At 39.5% G+C, this 23796-nt stretch overlaps 2 protein-coding genes across 3 annotated transcripts; both read right to left on the minus strand.

Moving 5' to 3' along the window:
• Nucleotides 1-2326: 2326 nt before the first annotated feature.
• On the minus strand, nucleotides 2327-5127 carry rpl35 (ribosomal protein L35). The gene is made up of 4 exons (XM_084552328.1): nucleotides 5070-5127; nucleotides 4017-4153; nucleotides 3486-3567; nucleotides 2327-2517 (listed from the first exon to the last, which is right to left on the minus strand). Exons 1-4 carry the CDS (start codon nucleotides 5070-5072, stop codon nucleotides 2368-2370), a joined length of 372 nt encoding a protein of 123 aa, XP_084408454.1. The 5' UTR covers nucleotides 5073-5127; the 3' UTR covers nucleotides 2327-2367.
• A 321-nt stretch (nucleotides 5128-5448) lies between these two features.
• Nucleotides 5449-23542, minus strand: golga1 (golgin A1). Of its 2 annotated transcripts, XM_084551593.1 has the most exons (24): nucleotides 22885-23542; nucleotides 21423-21723; nucleotides 18643-18733; nucleotides 17418-17492; nucleotides 15746-15843; nucleotides 15632-15664; nucleotides 14432-14560; nucleotides 14002-14171; nucleotides 13556-13667; nucleotides 13381-13464; nucleotides 13019-13144; nucleotides 12711-12806; nucleotides 12332-12427; nucleotides 12125-12220; nucleotides 11378-11518; nucleotides 10946-11020; nucleotides 10579-10668; nucleotides 10254-10356; nucleotides 9635-9795; nucleotides 9105-9263; nucleotides 8914-8973; nucleotides 8118-8342; nucleotides 7894-7980; nucleotides 5449-7706 (listed from the first exon to the last, which is right to left on the minus strand). In XM_084551593.1, the coding sequence occupies exons 2-24, from the start codon at nucleotides 21549-21551 to the stop codon at nucleotides 7626-7628; spliced, it is 2517 nt and encodes an 838-aa protein (XP_084407719.1). In that variant the 5' UTR covers nucleotides 21552-21723; nucleotides 22885-23542; the 3' UTR covers nucleotides 5449-7625. The 2 variants fall into 2 exon arrangements, with proteins under 2 accessions (XP_084407719.1, XP_084407720.1); XM_084551594.1 differs by lacking the exon at nucleotides 14432-14560.
• Nucleotides 23543-23796: the final 254 nt, after the last annotated feature.

Here is a 23796-nt window from a genome sequence, read left to right on the forward strand (position 1 = left end):
AGCCCCCATAAAGTCCCACTGTCAACATGTGCTGTAGAGGTTACAATTTACCAAAGAACACGTCGACTGGCCTAGAGATAAAAGGTGAAACATTTTGTGGACTGATGAAAGCAAGATTGTTCTTTTTGGATCTAGGGGCTGTTTCTGAGGCAAAACAAAGAAATGCGGAGGAATTGTGGAATGTAGTCCAATGGTCCTGGGCTGGAATAACTGTTCAGAAGTTGGTCGACTCCAGGCAACACGGTAAAGACGTCTAAATGGAATCTTTCCTGCTTCATTAATCCTCTCATGACCCCTCAGCTTCATCTTATGACCCTTTATACATTGATTAATTCGAATAATGTTTCCGCTGTCAATGGAATGTTGTTTTATGATAAGGTTTAGGCACTAAAACTAGTTGGTTAGGTTTAGAAAAATATTGTGATTTGGGTTCAATTAGATCATTTTATAACGTTAACCTTGTGCAACAATGGCAGAAAGCCCTGAAGGCACATTAACATTCAGATCAGTGCTCGTCATTCTGTGAGAAGACTAGCTAGGCTGCAACTTCACGAGCGAATTCACGCCAAGCGTTCAACAATTCACTTATGGATCCTGGCCAACTCTGAAGTTCCCATTACAACGTCTGTACATCTGTAGCTCATCTTAACAGTCATGATGGAGGAGATGCAGGCTGAAATCAGGTGTGAACAAATAAAACAGACACGAGTTTCTGAGTTCTTCATACTTATACTGTGGTCCACAGAAAACAAAAATTTCTCTTTCCAGAAAGAGGCGTTTTATTTTCTCAGTGCAACATGATGAATTACCCTTTGTCACATGCTGTCAAAAATAATTTAATCTGAATAAGACCAGTAGAGTAAAAAAAAAAAAAAAAAGTGTAACATGCAAAATAGGGTAAAGGTTCAAAGGCTGGTATCACGCATTAGTTTTCCTACTGTCAACAAAGAAACCAGAGGTGACACTATGAGCCCAAAAATAATTAAAAGTCTATCAGTGACACACAGCACTGCCATGAACACTTTATTTCGACCTAATGTTTTAACCTTGTGGCACAGCAGCAACCTAGAACAACTTAAGAGTTACTGAGAGAGGATGTGAAGTGCAAATGTGTAGCTGTATGCAGCTGTAGGCATAAACTCTAAAAGAACAAAAAAATAAATGTTCAGAGAAGTCTTTAGCAGAGAGTCTCGTCTACTCTACCTGACAATGAGGCATGCAGCGACGTCGGTACACTCAGTACCTAACAGGTCCTCAGGCTGTGAGAAATGCTGGCATGGGCTGAAAGACAAGAGGACCTCTGCATTGGCTGGCACGTTGTTTGCCGGCACACGCATCCAACGCCCCAGGAAGCCATCTGCATCTCCCATAGCTTTCATGTCTATCACTCCGCTGCCATCCTTCATAATGCATTTGCAGTTGTTGACTTTGAAGCAGCCTGACTTCTTAGCAGAGCTCGGATGAGGGGTGAGAGATGAAGAAAACGCGCTGAAACCAACGGACAGGGTGAGGAAGACAGCCTGGAGGCTCATGGTGACAGTGCGCACCACTGCAGAGGATAGTGACAAGTTATGTGTTGTAGGGTAACTAAAGAGGCACTGACAGCATGGTGAGGGAAGGAAAGTAATTAGAATAAAGGTGTTTGCAATTCCAGGCATTCTTGAGGACCACCGTGCTCAGAGTGTTCGGTTTAATGTCCAGAGCAACACCACCCTTACCAGAAAGACATGTTGCAGCAGAGCTTGAATATTTCCAAGGGCCTTGAGTATTTACCGTCACTGTATTGGGCTGAAGACAGAAAGCGTCTGCAAACAAAAACTAGTTCAAAGGCTACGTTAACAGCAGGAAGTGGGGTAAAATACGAGTTTGTGATTGTGATGAAGGAACTCTCCAAAGTGCAGCAAAAATCCTTTTTTATTGCTACCAAGATAATCAACTTGATTCTGAGGAATTAGATATTTGGTGAAAAAGAATGTCAAGAGAAATTAAGTTATAACAAGGGTCAGCAGAGTAAAAGGTGTTTTTGACTTATGGTCACACCTTAATTTGTTAATTTAATGCTAGAGTCTGTGGAGACAACATATTAATGAATAGGCGGGGCAGCAAAAAAAAAAAAAAAAAAAAAAAACGTCATTAGATGCCTTATGCAGCCTAGATATTCATTCATTTTTCCTCCAAAGATCTTCCTGAGACAGGTGGGAGTTTTGTAGAAAGCCGAGTGTGATGGACAAGTGATTTCAGTTCCCGTTAGTACCCAATATATTCCAAGATTGCAGAAATAAAGAACATGCATCTCTCTTACAAAACCATACAACACAACAAATAGTCTTTTTTACACAGATTTTATTTTGTCCCTAGAAAAAGCTTTTAAGCTTTGACAGCAAATTTGCGCATGGAGTAGAGGAGGTCTTTCCTCTGCTGTTTCTTGGTGCGCAGGCTCTCTTCATGCTTGTTGAGCCGGCGACGCAGAGCTCTGGTCTTCTTGGGTCTCAGATCCAGGGGCTTGTACTTCTTGCCCTGAAAACAAAGATTCAGTTGTGCTTAAAATCTATTATGCCAGAAAAAAACTCTCCAACAGTCGACAAGACCTAGGATTAAATGTACTGTCTAGCAATTTATACAGAACAGTGTTGCATGCATGTTTCTTCCATATGGAGAGCACAAACCAAGGCTTTGTTACTTAGGTCAGATCATATAATATTCAATGCTAGACATAAAACTTGTTAGTAGGTGGCTAGCTCAGGACAAATGACATCTGATGCTTCAGAAGGGGAGAGCATCACACTGTCATCCACCATGTTCACACTGACTGCAATATTCTAATTTATAACAGTAAATGAATTGAGATGTCCGGCTCCTTCTGGAGATATTCAAGGCTAGAACAGATAAATTAAGCTTTTTACATTTGTACACACAAAATATTATAAAACGAACTTAGAGCTTTGAGAGAGATATACAACTACATATTACTTCCAATTGATTGCATTTTCAAGCATATAAGCAAAAATTTCTCCTTGCTACCATTTTGTGATGTCAGATGACTCATAAAGGCTGTTCCTCCTAAAAAGAAATCTAAGTTCTCAAAATACTTCCAACAAACTGAACACAACTGATGAAAAAATTAAGGGCAGCAATATGAGAGGTGCATTTTAGTGTTGGAGGGAATCAGGTGGACTTTTCTGCAGTGTGGTAATATATATATATATTAAACTGATCTAGTTTTACTCCAGTGAGCAGACACCTCAAAATACTGTCTTAACTAGAATCATTGCAGTCCATGTAAACACCATTATCAATACTCATTCAGGTCATCAAGTCTCAGTCTTTTGGTAAGCAGTTGTGAATGCATCAGCAAAACATCAGCTCAACAATTATCATCTTAGACGAGAAAAACCAAAGAAGACAAGTCCCAAGCAGGCATGCTATTGTATGTGCCAAATGAGGAGCTGTATTTGAAAAATCAAAAGACAACCGTCTGCGCTCACCTTGTAGAACTTCCTCAGGTTCTCCTTTTGTGTCTGGTTGATTACAGTCAGGACTCTGGCGATGGATTTGCGAACAACGCGGCTGTTAAGAATGAAAAGCAAAGTCAGGCACTTGTGCAACTGAATTCTGATTTGAGGCAAATGTGGCTGAACATAAATCATTTTAATGACTATACAGTTCAAGTGTTGTACGCTGAATTATTTATCTGCTGAAGCCTGCAAATGTTAATACTCCCAACCATATCTATGTATCTATATATTCAGTAGTAGACTATCAGCTACAATGGCTGAGTGTTCTTTACATGTAAAACAGCAGTGAGTTTAAACTGTTCATATGAGTCCCATTAGTAACGTATTGTGATCACAGCATATTTAGGCCATCAGGCTGAAAATGAATGCGCAACGTGTTGTTCTGTACATTCACCCAAGACGATAGTCAATGGCAGTGATGTCAAATCCAGTCTGGTTCATCAATAGGCATGTGTCCTTCAATTATGTTGAAAAATTTTCCAAGGTACATCCAGTACTTACATCTTGGAGAGCTTGGAAGCAGCTCCACCAGTAACTTTGGCCACACGGAGCTGGGACAGTTCATTTTTCAGGTCGTCCAGCTGCTTCAGCAGCTCCTCCTTTTTCTTGCCCCGCAGATCTCTTGCCTTGATCTTGGCCTGGACAATTGTATTAGAAAACGTGCATTACTGTCTAGCAATTTATACAGAACAGTGTTGCATGCATGTTTCTTCCATATGAACAGCACAAACCAAGGCTTTGTTACTTAGGTCAGATCATATAATATTCAATGCTAGACATAAAACTTGTTAGTAGGTGGCTAGCTCAGGCATTTTAGTGTTGGAGGAAATCAGGTGGACTTTTCTGCAGTGTGGTAATATATATATATTAAACTGATCTAGTTTAACTCTAGTGAGCAGACACCTCAAAATACTGTCTTAACTAGAATAATTGCTGTCCATGTAAACACCATTATCAATACTCATTCAGGTCATCAAGTCTCAGTCTTTTGGTAAGCAGTTGTGAATGCATCAGCAAAACATCAGCTCAACAATTATCATCTTAGACGAGAAAAACCAAAGAAGAGAAGATGGCTGCATTTGTTTCAAACGCGGCGTTACAAATGATAACCGCACTTGTGCCATGAGTGGAGCCCGTCATTACCGACACAAGTAGGCCTAGATCATCTATCTGGTTTAAGTTAAAGACCGACACATTACAGCTTTAAATTATTATGTCTTTGTGGAATACATCGTTCATCTAAGCTATCGGAAACATTTAGTACAAAGACACGACGCATGTACATGAAATGTCAACCATACTAGCCAGCAAGCTATCGCTAGCCTGCCATATTTTCATTAGCATCCGAGTAGCAACTCAGCTTAGCGCCATCGGTCGTTACTAGCGCTCCGTATTTTAACATTTTATTCAACCCCAGCAGTAGCCTACCTATCGGCATATGCACAAACAAGTACCCGAGAATCTTATGTGTACATATAAGTCTGATTAAACGCATTTAATTGACTGCTAAATGTCAAAATAATCATATTTAAGAGAAGAGTGTGAGCTCCCCACCATGTTCCTTCTCGTTGCCCTGTTGGAAAGGCCGGACGCACCGCGTGCTCAGAAGAAGTAGCTTCCGGAGAATTTCTTCTTCGAATAGAAAATTTCGCTTTGACAAAAGAAAAACAGCGCCCCCTGTAGCAACCAAACCGCATGTGGCACAGTCATGGACGGAAAAACAACACTTTGTATTATCACCGCGGAAATACAAAGTAGTTTCCAATGGTAAACATTTCAATACGTGGAAAAGTAACTATGCTGTATATTTAATCTATAAATCAAATCTATATTAATATATTAATCTTAATTAAATAATTTATTTTCAAGCTAAATGTTCTGATTCACCATGTGAATCTGATGTGGGACTGAATTTCCAAATAAATATGCAGCATTTGAAGATGTGATCCTGGGTTTATTTTTAATAAATGTGGGAAAGGAAACAACAGCAGTAGAAGCAATCACTTAAATCATTAAAATTTTAAAAGCAGAAGACAGAAAAGCTGTAGTGATTGCACAGTTGTGTCTCAGGGTTTAACACAGCAGAATCAACCAAGTTAAAAAATGCATTCACCCTTTCTTTCCCTATTCTCATGGAGACAGTATATTTACCGAAAGGAGTCTGCATGACTACATCAGTCTGCTACCTGTCATTAGTAACACATGATGACAATTAATTCTGCATTCAAAGATGTGATCCCACGCCTCAATATACAGAGAATACATTAAAACAGACACAACTTCGAGTGGCAGAAAAACATATATTGTGTTATGACTGACATCAGGGTTGGAGATAGTGACTGGCGCAGGGTGAGAAGCTGAGGCAGAAACATAAAGGATTCTGGTATATGATGATGATAAATACTGCAAACTGGCCATGTCAAACCATTTACATCCACTGATTTATAAAGTTCTCAATGCATACAGTATGTACATATTTCTATATATAAATAGACATGTGGAATGTACTTTCATTTACATTAGCAAAGGCAGGTAAAGGTAGAACATCTCCTTCATTCATCATATATGAATATAGCATTCACTTATAAAATAAGTGAATGCTATATTCACTTATTTTATCACACTTATTATTATTGTCCAACTGCACAAATACAGTCCATACATTCACACTGGTGTTAAAGGACCCAAAACAGTCTACATGTATAGATTGCATGCATTTTTTTCTCTCAGAACGGAGCCCATGGGCTGTGCTTCTAAAATATGTATAATCTCACATCAATTTCTACTAGTCAGACATTTTAGCTGAAAAGTGGTTTACGTTGGGGCCACTGTTTTGATTTTCATTTGCCAAAACATATAACAGAGTAGACTTTTCCCCTGGGGGATCAACTCGTTGTAAAACTAATGGTCTAATGGTCGAGCAGCTTGTTTTTTAAGCACACCAGTCAAAAATTTTAAATTTTAAAAAGTTAGTTTTGACTAGAGCTTTTATGATTTTAGCTTTCCACACACATCGGGAGTATATAGACACAAATATTGTAGTGAAGAGATTCAAATGTGTTGCAGAGAACTAAAAAGTTAATAATAAAAAGAAATTAATGTTTTTACTGTCAGATTAAGAGATCCTCAACAAGAACTCCGTCATTAGATTTATTTATTTATTTTTTTTAAATCTAAAATATCTTCATTGATTTTTGGAGTTAGACAAGCTTTGTCAAGCTTTAGTTCAACCTTGTTTAAATACAGATATCAATATGAAAGGTAATTACTAATGTCATGGTATATGACTGTTAAAGAAACTTAAGCAGCCTTTTCACGTCCATAGAAAGTTCTGGGATCTGGTGGTGCCAGTTGACATTAAAGCTGATGTGGATTCTCTTGATAGTTAAAAGATCTTTGTAGTTTTGAAATAAATGACTTAAAGTGATATGTTTTTACACGTAGACAATTTGGTTCCTTTGACACCAGTGTGTGCTATTTATATCTATTTGACAGGAACTATTAAATAAACTCTCAGTGTCACTGAAGCCAAGGCAGCTTCAGTATCATTAAAGAAGCCCTCTGTGATTTTAAATTAAAGAAGAACCAATTAACAAGGTAAAGAGGCTCTTCAGCAATCAAAGACTGTACTATCTGTCCAGTGATGACAGTTCCATCAATTCTCAATGATGTTTGTTCTCCCAAAAAGAGAGTAAAAACGAGGCAGTCCCAAGAATAACAGTCAAGTCAGCCTGTTATCTCATCCTGATATGTCTCTTTTCTCACATGCTAACTTGTTTTCACTGAATAGAAAACATCAGATCTGTGTCGTATGACAAAAACTGGTCTGCCTCAGCCACTGACAAGAAAATAATGTCAATTTAAAATCAACAACCGATTATGAAAAAGCCTTTATCCCTCAGTGATACTGTGCAGCCCCTTCTCCGTCCCCACGGAACAGAAAACAACAGTCTTTCCCACACAGAATCAGAGAGAAACTGTGGGAGGCTGTTCAAAGTTTCAAGTGAGAGTCCTGCTCAGTGATGGGAGCCACACAGGAAGCACTTCATCCTCCTAGAGTGTGTCCTTTCTTTCCTTTCTCTCCATCACTTCAACTCTTTCTGCTACTCATCAGCTCCAGCTGGTGGAAGCACCTGAGATGGAAGGCCGGATGGTACCCTTTGGAGAGGGCTTGGATCCAAACCAGGACATCTAGAGCACAGGAAACAGAGAGGTAATTGTCTGAAATTAAAAGTCTGAATTACCAGTAACTGCAAAATAGTTCTGCAACTAATTATTATTAGCAGCTACAATATAATGGCAATAGTTGCATTTAACAAATGAGTAGGTAGGTCCGCAAAGGTGAAGACTGAATACAGTGAGTTAATGAAACACGAACCTTGTACTCCAGTGTTTGCTTCAGCATATCCTCTTCCTCACGAGTGAAGTTCAGCAGCACAGATACAGCTCGTATTAGCTGATATGCCTGACACAGTGTGACACACAACACAGATTCAGTTTGAGTTTGTAACACAGCGATGCCCGTCATCTAGTCAACACCTGCCAGACTCCTCTAGTGCTACACACAACAGAACCAGTATCAAATGCGCACTGATGACTGACCTCAGCCTCTCTGGATGACATGAACTTGAGGACGACATGCTTCAGATACTCGAAGTTGATTTCTCGTGAGTCGTTGAGGTCTGAGGTGTTTGTTACTGTGGTGTTGGAGGTTGGGGGGCTCGGCGTTGATCTTGGTAGTGTGTCTGAATAAGCACTCTCTAGTTTTTCTGCTCGGCCCTCTGGAAACTTCTCCTTCCCTTCAGGTTCTGGGTCGGGCTTTAGTTTCTACAGAGCACAAAGAAGGAAAGGCAGATCTTTCTTTAAATATTGACCTCTTTTAGCTTTAGTTACTTCAAATGCAGAAGGTAACAGGTCTTTATTTGAAGCTGGCTTATAAAAGAGACATGCTTTTATGTTGAATTTCTTCTGTTAATATAATAATTTATAATGGTAATAACAATAATTGGTCGTATTTCCATCTGCTACTATTTGCTCTGTTAAAGCTACTGCATTGCACTAATATATTCAACATTGTTGAATTGTTAAAGTGGTACACATACGTATACTTTAGGCTGGATTGACATGCATGATATGACAAAAACCAGGAGTTTATCAAGCCTTTTTTCCCTACCAGCCTGTATTTGGGGGTCTCACATTATTTTTTTATTTTGACTATATCACTGTCCATTATCTCATGTCTGTTTTTCATGTTTACACCAAAAAGGCAAAATGCAGATTGACCCTTGTACTACAATCCAAAGCAAAAAATCCTCCCTTTATGAAGCTGTCATGGTCTCAAGAAGCAAGACAGACCTGATGATAAACATGAGTACTGTAGTGAGATTCAGTGTCTTACCAGTTCTTTCTGGAGAGTCCTCTTCAGTTCTGCCAGTCTCTGCTGTAGCTGCTTGATGGTCTGCAAAACAACACGTGTGTTTACCTGCTTGTATGCATGTATCAGCAGATGCTATCTGCTTGGAGTCAATACCGGATTTTTTAAAAAGCAAGATGACCAATAGACTTAAAAAAAAAAAAAAGGTGGCTGACCTTGTTCTTGTCGCTGAGCTGCTGCTCCAGCTCTCTGTTGACTTTCTGGATGTGATCCAGATCATCCACAGTCACACTGCCATTCTGATCTTCCTCACACACTTCAGGGCTGTGAAGCTGTTCTGTCAGAGTTTCAACCTCAACCTCCAGGTATGAGATCTGGACAACCCACACAAATCAACACCAACCATTAATTCAAGTTTAAGTGCTTTAATGTAAGGTGTATAGTTAGTGCAAAATAAACACAATATATTGATCTTTTTACTGAAAAAAGAAAAATACCATAGGTCTTGAATACAAAAGAAAACTACTTCATCAAGAATAAGTATGAAATATAATAAATTATTATTCAGTGTAAAAGGTTTTGGACAGTTTTATCTGCATAAGTGTAACCACAAAACTAAGCAACATATTTTTCCTAAATTTCCTTGCATGCTCCAACATGGGAAGTGTCTCTGTCACTGTACGCTCCATATAAAAACATGTAGGTGTATATTCAAAGGTTTCAAACTGTGTGTGTAGGTGCTGACCCGGGCTTGGCAGCTGTCTAGCTGCTGCGTCTGGCTGAGCAGCTCCTCCCTCAGGCTGCTCAACTGGGAGTTTTTATCCAGCTCCATCTGCTGCAGCTGGCCTCGCAGCTGCTCAGCCTCCTCCTGAAGCTGGACCAGAGATGCCTGCCGACTCTGCACCTCTGAAACAAACACATAGTTTTTTTTTGTTTTTTTTTTAATTCAAACTAGAGAGAATGGGATGGACAAAATCCAACATGCTACACAAATTGTTTCCAAGTACAGTGTGCTTTCAGTTTTACAATAGAATAAATGGTATTCGTGCAGAGTTGTGTGGAATCTCCTCATAAAGAACTCCACAGTCTTACACACAGTAATATTTAGTCAAAAATGTCAGTAGTAAACCACACAGCACAGAGAACATCTGATTCATGTTAAGAACATATTTAGTCTAAACTGAAGATCACTATTTTAAAAGAAAAACTGAAGTGGGAGTATTTTTAAAAGGCATTTCTTCGGTTATTATTTTGATAAGCGGTAGTAGAGAGATGATGACAAGCAACAAAAGGTGCAGACTGATATCAAACCTGCGCCCTGAAGAGTATTTTGAATATTAAGGATTTACAGTGTGTGTGAATACCATTCTGTAGTGTTAAGACATCCTCCTCTTTCAGTGCTAGCTTTCTAGTGGCAGTAGACAGGTCCTGCTGTGACGTCTGTAGAGATGTGGTCAGTTCTCCAACCTGGCAGCAAACACAGGCAAACACTTTTCATCACACAATACACACTCTCCCAGTCATACAAATAATGACAACCAACTCCTGTGTTGCAATCTGAGAGTGCTCTAATAAAGGTCTAGTTCACTGACATACACGTCCAGAGGAAGAACGCTACATTATTTGTAGAGGAACATGTGTCATCTTTCTATTCCTGGATACTGCCTGATGTGTGTTTAACCAACAGACCTGTGTTTGCAGCTCCTCCTTCTGTCGTCTGGTTTCTTCCAGAGCTTTAGCAATTTCCGTGCTTACTGTCTGCCGGCTGCTCAGCTCTGCCTGAGGGAACACACCGAGATAGGGGGTGAGGATGACAAATACACTCTTTACTCTCTTGAAAACATTCCAGCAGGGTCCTCAAGAAGTCCATTTTTAAGGTTTGATCTACTGTATGCTCTAGAACACGTGTATATTCATGAGTTTTGGTGTACGACCATCAGATTCTCATTGTTTCTCCAAACTTACACACTCTGACACTGAACAGTTGAAACATATACAACATTTTACACTACATGTTCATATTTAGAAAAAAACTGAGTTGAGAATAGGAGGCTACCCGGCACTGCTCCAGCTCTTCTGTCTGTGTCTTCAGAGTGGAGTTTACCTCATCCATCTGCTTGTCTAAATCAGCCTACCACACCAAAACAAGCAGAAAAGATTAGACAAGATTAGTGCCTGTAATAAATACATTGACAATAACAATATTTCACTATTAATTAACCCTTTAATAATCATCTTTTAGGAAAATCTGCATTAAACCAGGGGCTCTATGGATAAAAGGCACCCATGAGACTTTTGTAGTATGTGTAGTCAATGACCTGATTGTAATGCGCTTTGGTTTTCTGTTCACCAGCGCCTTGGGTCGAATTACACTGCAGTCACATTACGTAGTGGAAAGCTTACCAGCATGACTGCGATATAAGGTTACAGACCACACAAAAATCTGATGATTAAATTAAAAGGAGGAAAAAACAAGAAACAAACATACCACCCTCTCCAGAAGCCTCTGTTTGTCTGTTTGTAAAGAGGAGATGCTTTCTTCAAGCCGGCTGGTCTTCTCCTGACTCTGCTGCTCTAACAAACACACCTGCTGATCCAGAAAGGCTTTCTCTGCACTCCACTCTCCTTGCTGGACAAAACACAAATACAAATGCATAATCAAAAGTGCATACAAATGCTTATCTAATTTGAATGAGATTAAAATCACTATTTTCCATAGGAGGCATATCACACACAAATACTATGTTCAGTATCTTGGAAAAGCAAACCAGGAAAAAATACTTTTTTTCTGCATGAATACACGTATCAACACACACAAGATACATGATGAGGACAGCTTCCAAAAAACTCTGGTATTCACTCTGTGGAATACTTGTGATGAAATTAAGAGAAATAGGTGAATGCCAAGAAGCAAATTGTCAAGTGTCATTCTTACTACAACCACCAGATGGCACTAAAGTAAAGAATTTTACACCAACACAAATTGGTTTCAATATTTTGAATTTTGTATTCGTGTTAATCTCTAAATTAAATTTTCATTAATTTTAAGTATGTATTTTGTGTCTGGTAAGACACCTTATTAAAATTTGTATCCACACATCTTCTGGCATATTTTCCCAGTTGGCTAAGGAAAAATCCATACTGTAGGTTTAATAGTAAATCTATCTATTCTGCCAGCCACTGGGAAATATGAGGCTCAAACTCATTTTGTGCTCTGACTGCAAGTGTTACTCACCAGTTTATCCATGAGTTGCTGTTTCTCTGTGATCTGCTGCTCTGCACTCCTCAGTTTCTCACTACTCTCTAGAATTTGTTGCTCCAGGGTAGCTATCTGAAACAACAAACAGGCTATGAATTTACAAATTATGAAACCGCAGAGTGACCTGAGTTTGATTTTACATTCTGAGACTCTTACAGCATTGTCTGCTGTGTAAAACCTTACTTGTGTGTCTGTTCTCTCCTTGTAAGCCCTCGAAGAGTCGTCTTTATGTCGTAGAAGAGTCTGCAGTTCAGTAATGCTGCAGCTCATCCTAGATACCTGGGGCAGATTTGAAAAATTCATGAAACAAACAGGAATAAATAAAAGTACAGTTAATATGTTCAGGGTGAACATATTAACTGTGTGGCATTACTTATGGCCCTAATTTGATGTATTTCATTACAGAACATCCCCTATAAACCATTAGGGAGTATGCCTTACCAGGTAGGCTACTTCTTTACCAGGAATCACATATTTTTATTGGCATTGCAGGCTGGTACTAAGGCGTGAAATAAGTGATTTACCAGGGTATAGGGCAGAATGAATAAATGCTCTGGTTCACCTGTGTCTCTAGAGAGCTGACAGTATCGGCATGGTTTGTCCGAACAGCCAGCAGCTCTGCTCTGGTCTCTTCTAGACTTTGCTCCAGGCTGGACTTCTGAAAAATCATCAACAGATGCAGATGAATAGGTGGTTGTGCTACATGTAAGTGTGTGGTCATCATGAAATTAATTTGACAGTAGTTTAAAATTTGTCACTAACACCACAGCACTGCAAATTAAAATCACTGCAGGAGTCATTTAATCAAAAAACAAAACAAAAAAACCCCACAAACACTGCAAACTAAACTCTGGAGTAGGTGTTTTTCACCTCCTGCAAAAGCTCCTGTAGATGCTCGTCCTGGCTCAAGTTCCCTTGCAGCCGTCTCTCCAAGGAGGTTACTTTCTTCTGAAGGTCCACTAACACACGGTCCTTGTCCTCCTCTGTCACAGCAGCCTGACGACGGACAAAGGACACGTGAAAAAAGTTACAGAGTCCAGGATTTCTGATCTGTAAAACTACCAGGATTATTCATGTTATTTCCCCAAACATTTGAAACACATTGGAGCATTCAGTTATATTTCTGCAATGTGAGCCATTTGTATTCTCTCATACAGAAGTGAGCAAACACAGAACAGATAAAAACAAACAACAGCCAAACATTCTCAGCTTACTGTTGTTTATGTTCTGACCTTTTGTTGCTGCAACTTCAAGGCACCATGTTCAGTCTGTAATTCATGGAGGGAGTTCTCTAATGTTGACACCATACTCTGTGACTGAAAAACAACATTTCCCAAAATCGACAAATAATTAGTGACTGAACGGTGTAGCAGAGTGGAGCATGTGCTGCTTGTGTTAAGGGCCGACCTTCTGGAAGTCCTCAGAGACCTGCTGGATGACTGACTGCAGCTCCTGGCATCGTCCCTCCAGCTCACCGATCTTCTTGTCTGCTTCCTCTCGTAGCAGCAGCATTTCTTCTCTGCAAAAATCCGATTGGATGAGCATTGACTTGTTGCATTATTTCACAATAATCCCAATCCCAGTGACAAATGCAGATTCATTGCCAGAGGTAGAGACTATACTTAATTTACCACACTTTGAGGTAAGTAAAGGATTATCTTATCTTTTGTAATTTCTGGGCGTATGTTTTGTAGATTCTTAAATTGCCTTTTTTAATGTTAGGTGGAATGTCTGACACCACAGTATCAAGCACAGAAGCTTGACCAAAAGACATCTCACCAATAAAAGGCCACATTAATGGTATAACAACATAACAAATACCACATGCTTCTGCCTGTTGCATTCCTTCTTACCTCTCTATTTCAAGCTCAGAGTTGAGTCTGCAGCTCTCCTCATGCTGCTGTTCCAGAGCCTTGAGCTTCCCTCGAGTCTCGGACAGCCCACGTTTTGCTGACTTAGCTTCAGCCTCCTTCTGCTGGAGCTCCCGCTCCCGCTGGCTCAGCAACTCCTCCTTCCTCAGCAACTGACAGACATAAATGGGAAATAAATCACTATCAAAGAATGGGCCATGCACTGCTCTGAACCCAGGTTAATTCAAATCACACCTCAGCAAAGTTCTTTCAAATACATTTAGCGACTCTCTTATCCTACACTATGTTACACAGATGCAGTGACCCCAAGTGTGGTTCTTTAAACAACTGCATAACCTTTCCAGCTTATCTCTAATTTTTAGCTTGACTGCAAAACGTCAAAAATAAGTTGGCAGGCTCCACATGTACGCACCATGTGTTTAACTTTAGCGAGCTCCTGCTGCTGAAAGCCCTCCAGTTCATCCAAGTCATCCCTTTTCTGGAAGAGTGCTAAGCTTTGTTCCATCATCTCCTCTAGCCGAGCTGACAGGGCAGCCTTCTCCTAAACAAATACAGCAACTATATCATGCCATTGTTCGTGTGCAACACATACTGCATCCATGAAGGTTTCAAAAAGCCAGTTTTAAAGGCTCCCTGTGGAGTTTTGACCTCTAGCAGTGTCACTGAAATGTTTTACTCCCCATTGCGTTTGTATCAGGGGATGAGATTTAATGCAAATGGTTTAACACTGTTCATTAGGTAGCAGTAACAGCAAGCAAAATAACACTGAATGTAAACAAACATTTCATTAACTCCACAGGGCACCTTTAAGTGTGCTTTCACATGTTTTCATTCACTTGGTCCCAACCATAGATTGTACATAGAGATGAATGACATGGCAGCTTCCTGGAAGTGAATCAAAAATATCTGATAAACGGATGCTGACAGTTTTTACTGTTAATTTGCAAACAGATGTAGCGCAGTAGTGAGCAGAGGGAATAGACGGGATATCAAGGTCTTGCCTCCAGCCTGGTACCTCAATACCAAGCTCAGAGCAAAACCATTATATGGGGGGAAAGTTGACATAATAAGGGCACATGATGGTCACAATTAAAGTCCCAAGGGTGTGTGCTCCACATGCTCACATTCTCAACTTTGGGTTGGGCAGGAGGCAGACCTCAATAAAACATCTCGACCTCCACATGTGTGACCAGGGGGTCATACATATTTTGGCTTCGATTTTGTACAGCAGGAGGAAGATGTGACATGTCTTCCATCTTTATATACTGTCTATGCTTCTTATCAGGCTTCTTTTTGCATCTACTGCCACACAATCCTGTGGTTGATCTACTTTGTTTACACGCCCCAATTAAGCTGTGATATTGTTTAACCAGAACCAGACTAACGCCTTCTTTTTCAAGAGGTCTCAGTCTGGTTGTTAAGTCAACAGCAAATTTCAACAGAAATTTGCCTGGTCTCTCACCAGGCAAATCGAACTGAACAAATATACCTGACCAAGCAGGTTAGGTGTGAAAGAACTTAATTTGAACTTGAGTCGGATTTAAATCTTTTCTATTATAAAATTATGTGTAGTAGAATTTTTACTTCATCGAAGACAGATTTATAGACAAACCTTTTCTACATCAGCCATCTTCTCCATCCATTCCTGCAGAGAAATTATAGAAAGAGGTAAGTACACAAGCCACAAATCAGCACTCTGAAATAAGTGAGACAGAACAGAATTTACCTGATCCTTCTTTTCCAAGGCCAAAGCCATGCCCTCTGCCATTTTGGCTTGGTTTGCCTGATGAGACTCATTCTGTTCTTGAAGTTTCTTTATGGATGCTGAACAGTGAAAGTGACAGAGAGAGAAAGAAAAGGAAAGATGGAAACCATACAGAAAGGTTTGTATGCAACTAAAGAGAACATAAATATTAAACAGCACAGATAGAGGTGTCGTTAGTAGCTGTGAAAAGTTACAGTCAGATTAAGGGGTGCGTTCAACCCAGAAGCAAAAACAGGCAAGCGATGCACGGCAACTGAAAACTAAGACGCAGTAAAGCTAACAATAGCAATACCTTTGTGGAAGGAAAACAAATCCACACTGAAGTAATAAAACAAAGTGCAGTAAAATACTAAAAACCCTAGAAGCTGCAGTGCTTACAAGAGCAAACAACCAGCAGGAACTAACATCAAATAGTTCTTATACTTGAGGATATACAACAGTCCTCAAATGTTGCTCACCTTAAACAAAAACGATTAAGCCAGCTTTGGGAAGGGGGGCAGCTATTGGGTCATTAAGATCACAAGGGGTTTTCCTCAAATATAGTGAGACAGAAGAAACCTGACATTTTAGCCCTGATGGCACTGGAGACTTATGGAGTGAGTAAGATGGAAATGGTTAATTCTTTGAAAAGCTAAAAGTTATGCATCCATCTGCAGGTAACCCAACGTGTCCACTGGTCACAGCTATACTGGTTTCCACTTGTGCGCCCCCTCTAAAACATGTACTTGTAACATGTCCAATGAAAAGTGTGTCAGAAATGTAGCACCTTCAGATACGGATACAACTAAGTGACATCAGAGAACTACCGGGAACGAAGGCTGACTGTGACGTAACTTGTTTATGTCTGGACCAAAACTTTGCACTTGAAAGTGGTACATCTTAGAAACAATGAAACCGTTTCCTGAAGACCAAGGTAATAGCATTACCAAAACTTTAAAGATATTAGATATGATCAAAATTGCTGAACATTGCAGGTGAATATGTAATAGAATAATTGTTGCTGCTCCAATTTCGTATTTCCAGTGCTGGTCTGATTTATGAAGATATGCACAGAAGAAAACAGAAATGTAATAGATAGATTATGACACATGTTGTGCAGAAATCTAAATTTGACTTTAGTCCTGGGAGTCATTGAAAACGCTGCGACCATAAATACACTAATGGTAAAGTCCTACAATGACAATTCATTGTAAGACGTGGATATACCAGTTCTACCACTGGCAGCGAACTCAGCCAAGCAAAAACAGGGACGATACTATACTTTTATAATGATACCTGTTGTTAGAGTAGCTAGTAAGCTATATTTAGCCATTTCCGAAATCAACACAGGTAGGAAATATGGAAATGATTAAATAAAATTCATATGTGGGACAAAATGAGGTGAACATAACAAACAATGTAAACATAAGTCTGAAATGAATGTGCTAAAAACAAAGATAAGCATAAAAGGTTAAAAGATTAAAAGGAAAAAGCTTCCAACGCTCCCAAAGCAAACATAAGCCAGTGATTTTAGCATCTGCACTGAAATGCTCTCTTCTTGAGAGGAAGTGATGATGTGCTAGGTGATGGTTACTACAGCTGACAGACAGATGAGAGAAAGGAAGCTAATTGGGAGGAGAGGAGAGGTACGTACAATCCTGATGCCTTTCTAATGCAATTTCAAGCTTCTCCTTGGTCTTCTGCATAATTCGTAGCTGCTCAGCGTAGTCTAGTGTTGGAAGGCAGGATGATGGGATGGGGTTTCAACAGCACACACACACACGCGCCAACCCACAATCGCACACACACACACAACACAAACAAGGAGGAGAAACAGGCAGATGACAGCCCAGAGAGGCCAGGAGATGAAGTGAACAAAAGGAGAGGGAGAAAACAAAAGGGAAAACATGGTTGAGAAATAATGGAAGGTAAATCTGCTAATGGTTTTCTTCTCTGAGAAAACCATAGTAGTTTAAAGGCCGCATGAGAACCTTTAATCTTTTCTATGGGTGCCAACTCACTGAAGCCACCCTAAGGAAAGAAGAGTTATTATACTGAGAAAAGGGAGGAAACATCACTGTAAAACTAGAAATAATTTATGACTTTTTCACATTGAATAAACTCCGCAAAAGACATAATGGCTATCAGGATCAGGAGGACGGCCAGATAAATATAATTTACATTTTTGTACTATCACAGTTAACTTGATATACTGATATTTAAACGTGTCATTTCTGATGAACCAGCAGAGTCTCACTGTGAAACTGACTCAGGCGAGATTAGCATCTGGATCTCAGCAAACTGAACCGTAAGCAATGCAACAATGAGGCTCATCAAGCGTTTGTAGGTGCGTGACACAAAAAGATCAAATCGCAGGAAATGAATTGTTCCGTGAAAAAGAGACTGGGTTCCATTTTAAAATTTTTTTTTTTTTTTTTTTTTTTTTATTTTTTTAATCACCCAGGTTTCAGACTGGTTAGTGACAGGATTTAGTCACAAATCAGTGAAGCTGTAATATCCAATACAGTACCTGTTGCATGCACAGTGTTGGATTCTTCTTGTTGTTTTCATCGTTGGTCCTGAACTAATAGGCCTGTCTTTAAATGTAACTTTATAGGCAGGACGTTGTTTACTGATATTTTTTCACATCATAATACACTGTAAGATATCAACACCACAGTTACATCTTTGTTTATTACCTCAACCTTCGATGAGATCCGTAAGAAACAACATTAACAGTTAGGACATAGTTTATTCCTTGCTGCCTTGTGCATCGCTGATACAAGCTGCACTTGGGCTTTAATTTAACCTGAGGCTGTCATTTCAGAACGGCAGGCTGCATCGCTCCAGCTGTTTAACCTTAGTCTGACATGTCCTACCTGATAACTTCGCCTCCAGCTTCCGGATCTGATCGTTTCTTCTGAGCAGCTGAGCGGGCAGGTCATCCCTGGAGCTGCTGCCATCAGATGCCTGAAGACACAAACACAAAACATCATCGAGCTGAAACAGCAAATCGCTTAATCAGTTCAATCAGATGATCAACAGTAAAATTAATGAGCAGTTCTTTTCTTCTTATTTAAAGTTCTCAAGCAAGGTCAGATATTCCATGGTTTCCCTGCACCTTTGTCGTATTATTTGACAGCAAATCAAAAATCTTATGATGATGGCCTTGAAGAATATACAGTTTTAGAATAAAATTGGAGAAGAGTAGAGGTTGTAAGACTCAGAAGTATTTTGGCTTTCAAATTCTTCAATCTGAAGCACATTCTTAATGTCAATCAGAGAATATTGCTCCGTTTTCGCACTACCTCGCTGTTGTGCAACAAAAACTTCCATGTCATTGGTATTTGGACAGTAGGTTGCTGAATAATTATGAATATATGAAATGGATAAAGAAAAAGGATGGTGCCAGCAGTCAGTGTTGCATGCAAGCAAGCTGGACGCTGGACCATGTTTTTATCGTCCATGATGTCAAATATCGGCCGGGTGCATTGCTACTCAGCCACTTCACTAAATTATTTAGCCAAGTGCAACTGAGACGACACTATAGCCTCAGGAGTCTGGCCTCCCTTGTGAGAGATGACACCACGCTTTTAGCTCCAGAGCTTTAACCCAGATGTGGATTTCCTTTATAAGCTATGACAGCAGCATTTGTCTTCAACAGAATTTAGGAAAAGACTGACAAATACCTCAGCACACACTGCAGAATGTACTGTAACAGGTGAGTAAATGAGCTGCCACAAACAAAAAAAATAAAAAATCTGGCACAAAAACTGATTATGTGAGATATGAGTGTGACAAGAGAAAAAAAATCAAGTAGGGTTAAATACTGAAGGGAGCTGAAGCCATTGATCTTAAGACAAGACAGACAGTATCCTGTTTGCAAGCACTCAGTACAAAAGAGACCAACCCACTACGTCATCCCCGCCCTTTAGTGATTTCAGTCACAGCCAAGCCCTACCTAGATCTGCCTGACTATTTAACAGGGTCCAACAGTGTTACTATTATTTCAAGTGACAAATGACACATAACAAGTTATAGAACAAAGAAATCCATCAGTTATCTCCGTAAAGGATGGACACAAAATTACAGTGTTCGTCCTGAGGAGGACTTCTGTCTTTCTATTGTCACCATGTGTCCTAAACGAAACTGTTGTCATGTTTGAGTTGTCGAACTGCTCGTTATTTTGTTCTTCTGTGAACATCATCGAGAGGACTGATGATCAGGTCTATGTATTAGCAGTGATGAAGAGGTGGTAAAATGCTTTTATCCAGCGACAGTGGGGATTACTACTGCAGTTGGACGACAGCTTAAGAACACTGGCCTAAATATCACAGTGCTGCCTTTGCTGTGTGGACAGGACATCTCTATTAAAAAAAAAAAATAATAATTAAGAGCTTATTAAAAGGACATGTCACGCCAAAATCAGGCTGGGAGTAGTAAAAATGAAACAAATCTGATTAAAAAATTAAAAATTAGAGCTGAGAATGATCTGTATTACGTTCAGAACAGCTTAACTGTCACAAAAAGGCGGAACAAGTCCTACATTTAAATACTGTAGCTACCATTTACCATGTATAAGTAAATGGCATTTGTGCGTGTTCAGCTTTGCTAGTGTTACATCGTATTCTGTGATTCTCGCAGTGCAACTTTAAGTTCACCTTCCTTCAGGGTTGAGGTCATAGTGCATGCAAAACACCAGCATTTTATTTTAGTGATTATGAATTATCACAGTATTCTTTGTACTTAACTTAAAACAGATTTAATGAGTGTCACTAAGGCGTAATCAAATACACCGATCAGCCACAACATTAAAACCACTAACAGTAGAAGTAAATAACATTGACCATCTTGTGACAAAACAATGTTCTGCTGGGAAACTTTTGGACCTGGCATTCATGTGGATGTTACTTAGACATGTAGCACCCACCTAGACCAGACCAGGCCCCCCCACCCCATAGCAATGACACTCCTTGATGGCAGCAGCCATCCCCAGCAGGATGCAGCCTGACACAGGCACACACACAAAAATGGTTTAGGAACAATTAAAAAAAAACATGAAGAACAGCACAAGGTGTTGACCTGGCCTCCAAATTCACTAGATCCCAAACTGAGGATGGGGACAAACTGGCATGACCCACAGAGGCCCTTCCTCTCAACCCATAGGACCCAAAGGCCCCCACTAACAACATTCTGTTGCCAGACACCACAGGACACCCTCAGAAGGCCCATGTCCATTCTCTGATGAGTCACAACTGTTTTGGAGGCACGAGGGAGACCTACACAATAGTAGGAAGGTGGTTTTAATGTTGTGGCTGATCAGTGTATGTCCTGAGAGCCCTATTAGTACAGAAAATTAAAAAATGAAGATTTATGGTGAAAAAAGAGAGAGAATCAAGTTTATTATAGCTCAATGTTTCCACAAAGATTTAAAGATTTGTATGAATCAATCACTTATTTATTATGTAAAATTAGTCATCTTTTTCCTTGCATAAACAAACATGTGCCAGTGCATGGTAAACTACATTGTTCTGAAAGACCAACTGCAATACACTATCGTAGTAGTTGTTTATGCCTCAAAAGAATAGTGAGCCAAAAAAAAAAATCTACATGTTTGAAGCATAGGACTAGTGAGTGGCAATGATTTTAGAGTACTTACAAAGTCATCCCCCGAGTCTGCCCCCATCGAGGTGATGGATTCCTTGCTGATGGTGCGCGGTATACGGACGCTACTCCGAGGTGCCGTGGCTGCCTCCTCTGCAATCTTCTTCTTCAACTTTGCAAACATGGTGTTCCTTTCAGTGTCTCCTTGTGAGTGGAATTTGTAGTTTCTGGGGAGTGCAAGACTTCAAGCAATGCACCGAGTTTACTGCTTCATTTTCCGAGGGCTGAAACAGAGCCGTGTCCTTATGCAGTGCCACTTCGAAAAGGTTCGTACTGGTGTTTCCATTCTGCTACAGCTAGAAAAACAAGAGACAGTGTGTTTGCAACAGCATCACATTGTTGTAATGAATCCAACAGCTAGATCAAGAGCCACTATTTTTGACATCTATTATTATCAGGATATAATAGGTGGGCTTTTTTGATATCATATCAGTGGCAAATGCTGGCAAAATATGCATGAGGTCATTTAGTGTGTTTACTATAAAACAACCTCTAGAAAAGAAAATCCAGCTTTTATTCTGTATTTTTCTCACAGATAATATCTGTGTTTGCTAAACTGACATGATAAAGTCTCACAAAATGTTTCAAAAAGCTGTCATATACACTAACTTGCCAGTTTATTAGCCAAGGTAATGAAAACAAATGCATTCTAATATAACAGTCCTGCACTAAATCTTGACTTCACGTAGGTTATGGTATTAAGCATTTGTTTATTAACTGACAGAACTGTTGATTGGCTTGCATTTTCATTTTGGAGGATGTGGTTTGTAGAACTATTGGAGTGTATTGTTTTGAACCAACACGTGTTTTTATTGTTTTTACAAATAGTTTAGTCAGTGAGCTGGGCTAAATAATAGAAATACTTTTGTGATTATTTGAATGCATTTTAACAGCATCCCTAACTACATGCTCTAAAATGATCATAAATTAATCTTACAATGTTTAAACACAAACTGAATATTTTAACAGTCATGAAGGAGGATTTAGCTGTTATCTTAGAATGCATTCATTTTCTCTAGTGTACCTGATTTGTCAAGTGAGTGTAAAAAGCCTGTGTTGCAGTGCAAACTGCAGCAGACAGGTGATTTCTTACAGCAAATCTAACACTGGAGAAACCAAGCAGCTCATCAAAAACAGTTGCATTAGAAAGCAAAACCTGATTTGAAAGAGGACGAGTTTGTAACTAAATTAGCTTCCATTGCTAAGATTGTAGCGTATCTTAACTAACTTAATCTTCTTTATCAAGTGGTCACACATTGCTGCAAAGCAAAATCTCAGTAAGTCTAATCAGTGTTCATCGAATTACGAAATGTACAATTACACTGTCCCACTATGTTTTGACAGACAGCTAGCCAGCTAGCTCTTCAAGCCATAACAATGAGAGTTAACGTTTACCACCACCGGGTAATGTTAGCTGTCGTGAGCTTGCTAGTTCACTGAAATCGCCTTTTTCTTACCATATTAACTTCGGTTAGCATTCCGCCCGCGGTGTTTCAGCTGCTAAGTGTTTCCGTCTTCTGTACATACAACTAAAAATCGCTTTTGCTATAGCAGCTGGTGTGAGTGAAGTCGCTGGTACAGTCTCGACTGACAAGCTAGCAGCAGCTAGCTGGTGAGCTACACGTAATCACCCAACACAGATGACTGATACGTCACGGCCAGGCCTCTGCTCATTGGATAAAAACATTGAGGGGCGTGGAAATGTAGCTAGCAACACGCTCCCCCTGTTGGCAGGAAAAGCAACAACAGCTAAACTTGCTTAAAAAAACCTAAACACACACACAAGGTCTATTTCTGGGGCTGAATAAGTCTGTATGTAATTGATGCTATAAATAAACAGCTATGTAATGACAAATTCACTTTACCAGTACATATATTTAACAACAGCTCCATGTTGCAGATAAGGTAGTAGGGATGTAGGGATTGGGACAAATAAAATCCCGTACAAACCCTGCCTTTCCCTGTTATTGTGAAATAAATGTTTCACTGGGAAAACTGACTTAATTTTGAGAATGAAAGAAAATGAAAACAAATTATAAAATATGATTATTGCAAATAGTGTAAACACAATTTGCACTTCAAGATTTTCACTCTCCTACTCGTAGAGGTTCTGTAGTACAGTTTTACACTGTATGCACACAACATTGTATGCTTTCTACTATAATAATTCTATATAGTTCCATATATAGATATTTATTTCTCTTGAGTCTGTCATTGTAGACTGTTGTATGTTGCAAAGCAGGATGTGAGACAGTATTTCACACCTCTGTATGTTTTATTAACATAATGTGGAGGTGACAGTAAACATGAGAATCGAAATATAAAATACCATTTCAGTTACCAGTTATGCAATTGACAATTATGTGTTG

This window comes from Chelon labrosus (assembly GCF_963514085.1).
Source record: "Chelon labrosus genome assembly, chromosome: 9".
Taxonomy (NCBI): domain Eukaryota; kingdom Metazoa; phylum Chordata; class Actinopteri; order Mugiliformes; family Mugilidae; genus Chelon; species Chelon labrosus.

Excerpts from the sequence above, each read along its gene's own strand:
- rpl35 (XM_084552328.1), bottom strand. Across the intron at positions 3,568-4,016 it reads GCTTCCAAGCTCTCCAAGAT|CCGCGTTGTTCGCAAATCCA; the intron begins GTAAGTACTGGA and ends CATTCTTAACAG. Across the intron at positions 2,518-3,485 it reads ACCTGAGGAAGTTCTACAAG|GGCAAGAAGTACAAGCCCCT; the intron begins GTGAGCGCAGAC and ends CTTTGTTTTCAG.
- golga1 (XM_084551593.1), bottom strand. The coding sequence starts at position 21,551 with ATGTTTGCAAAGTTGAAGAAGAAGATTGCAGAGGAGGCAGCCACGGCA. Across the intron at positions 13,145-13,380 it reads TGAAGTTGCAGCAACAAAAG|GCTGCTGTGACAGAGGAGGA; the intron begins GTCAGAACATAA and ends GTCCGTCGTCAG. Across the intron at positions 8,974-9,104 it reads AGCTCAGCGACAAGAACAAG|ACCATCAAGCAGCTACAGCA; the intron begins GTCAGCCACCTT and ends GTTGTTTTGCAG.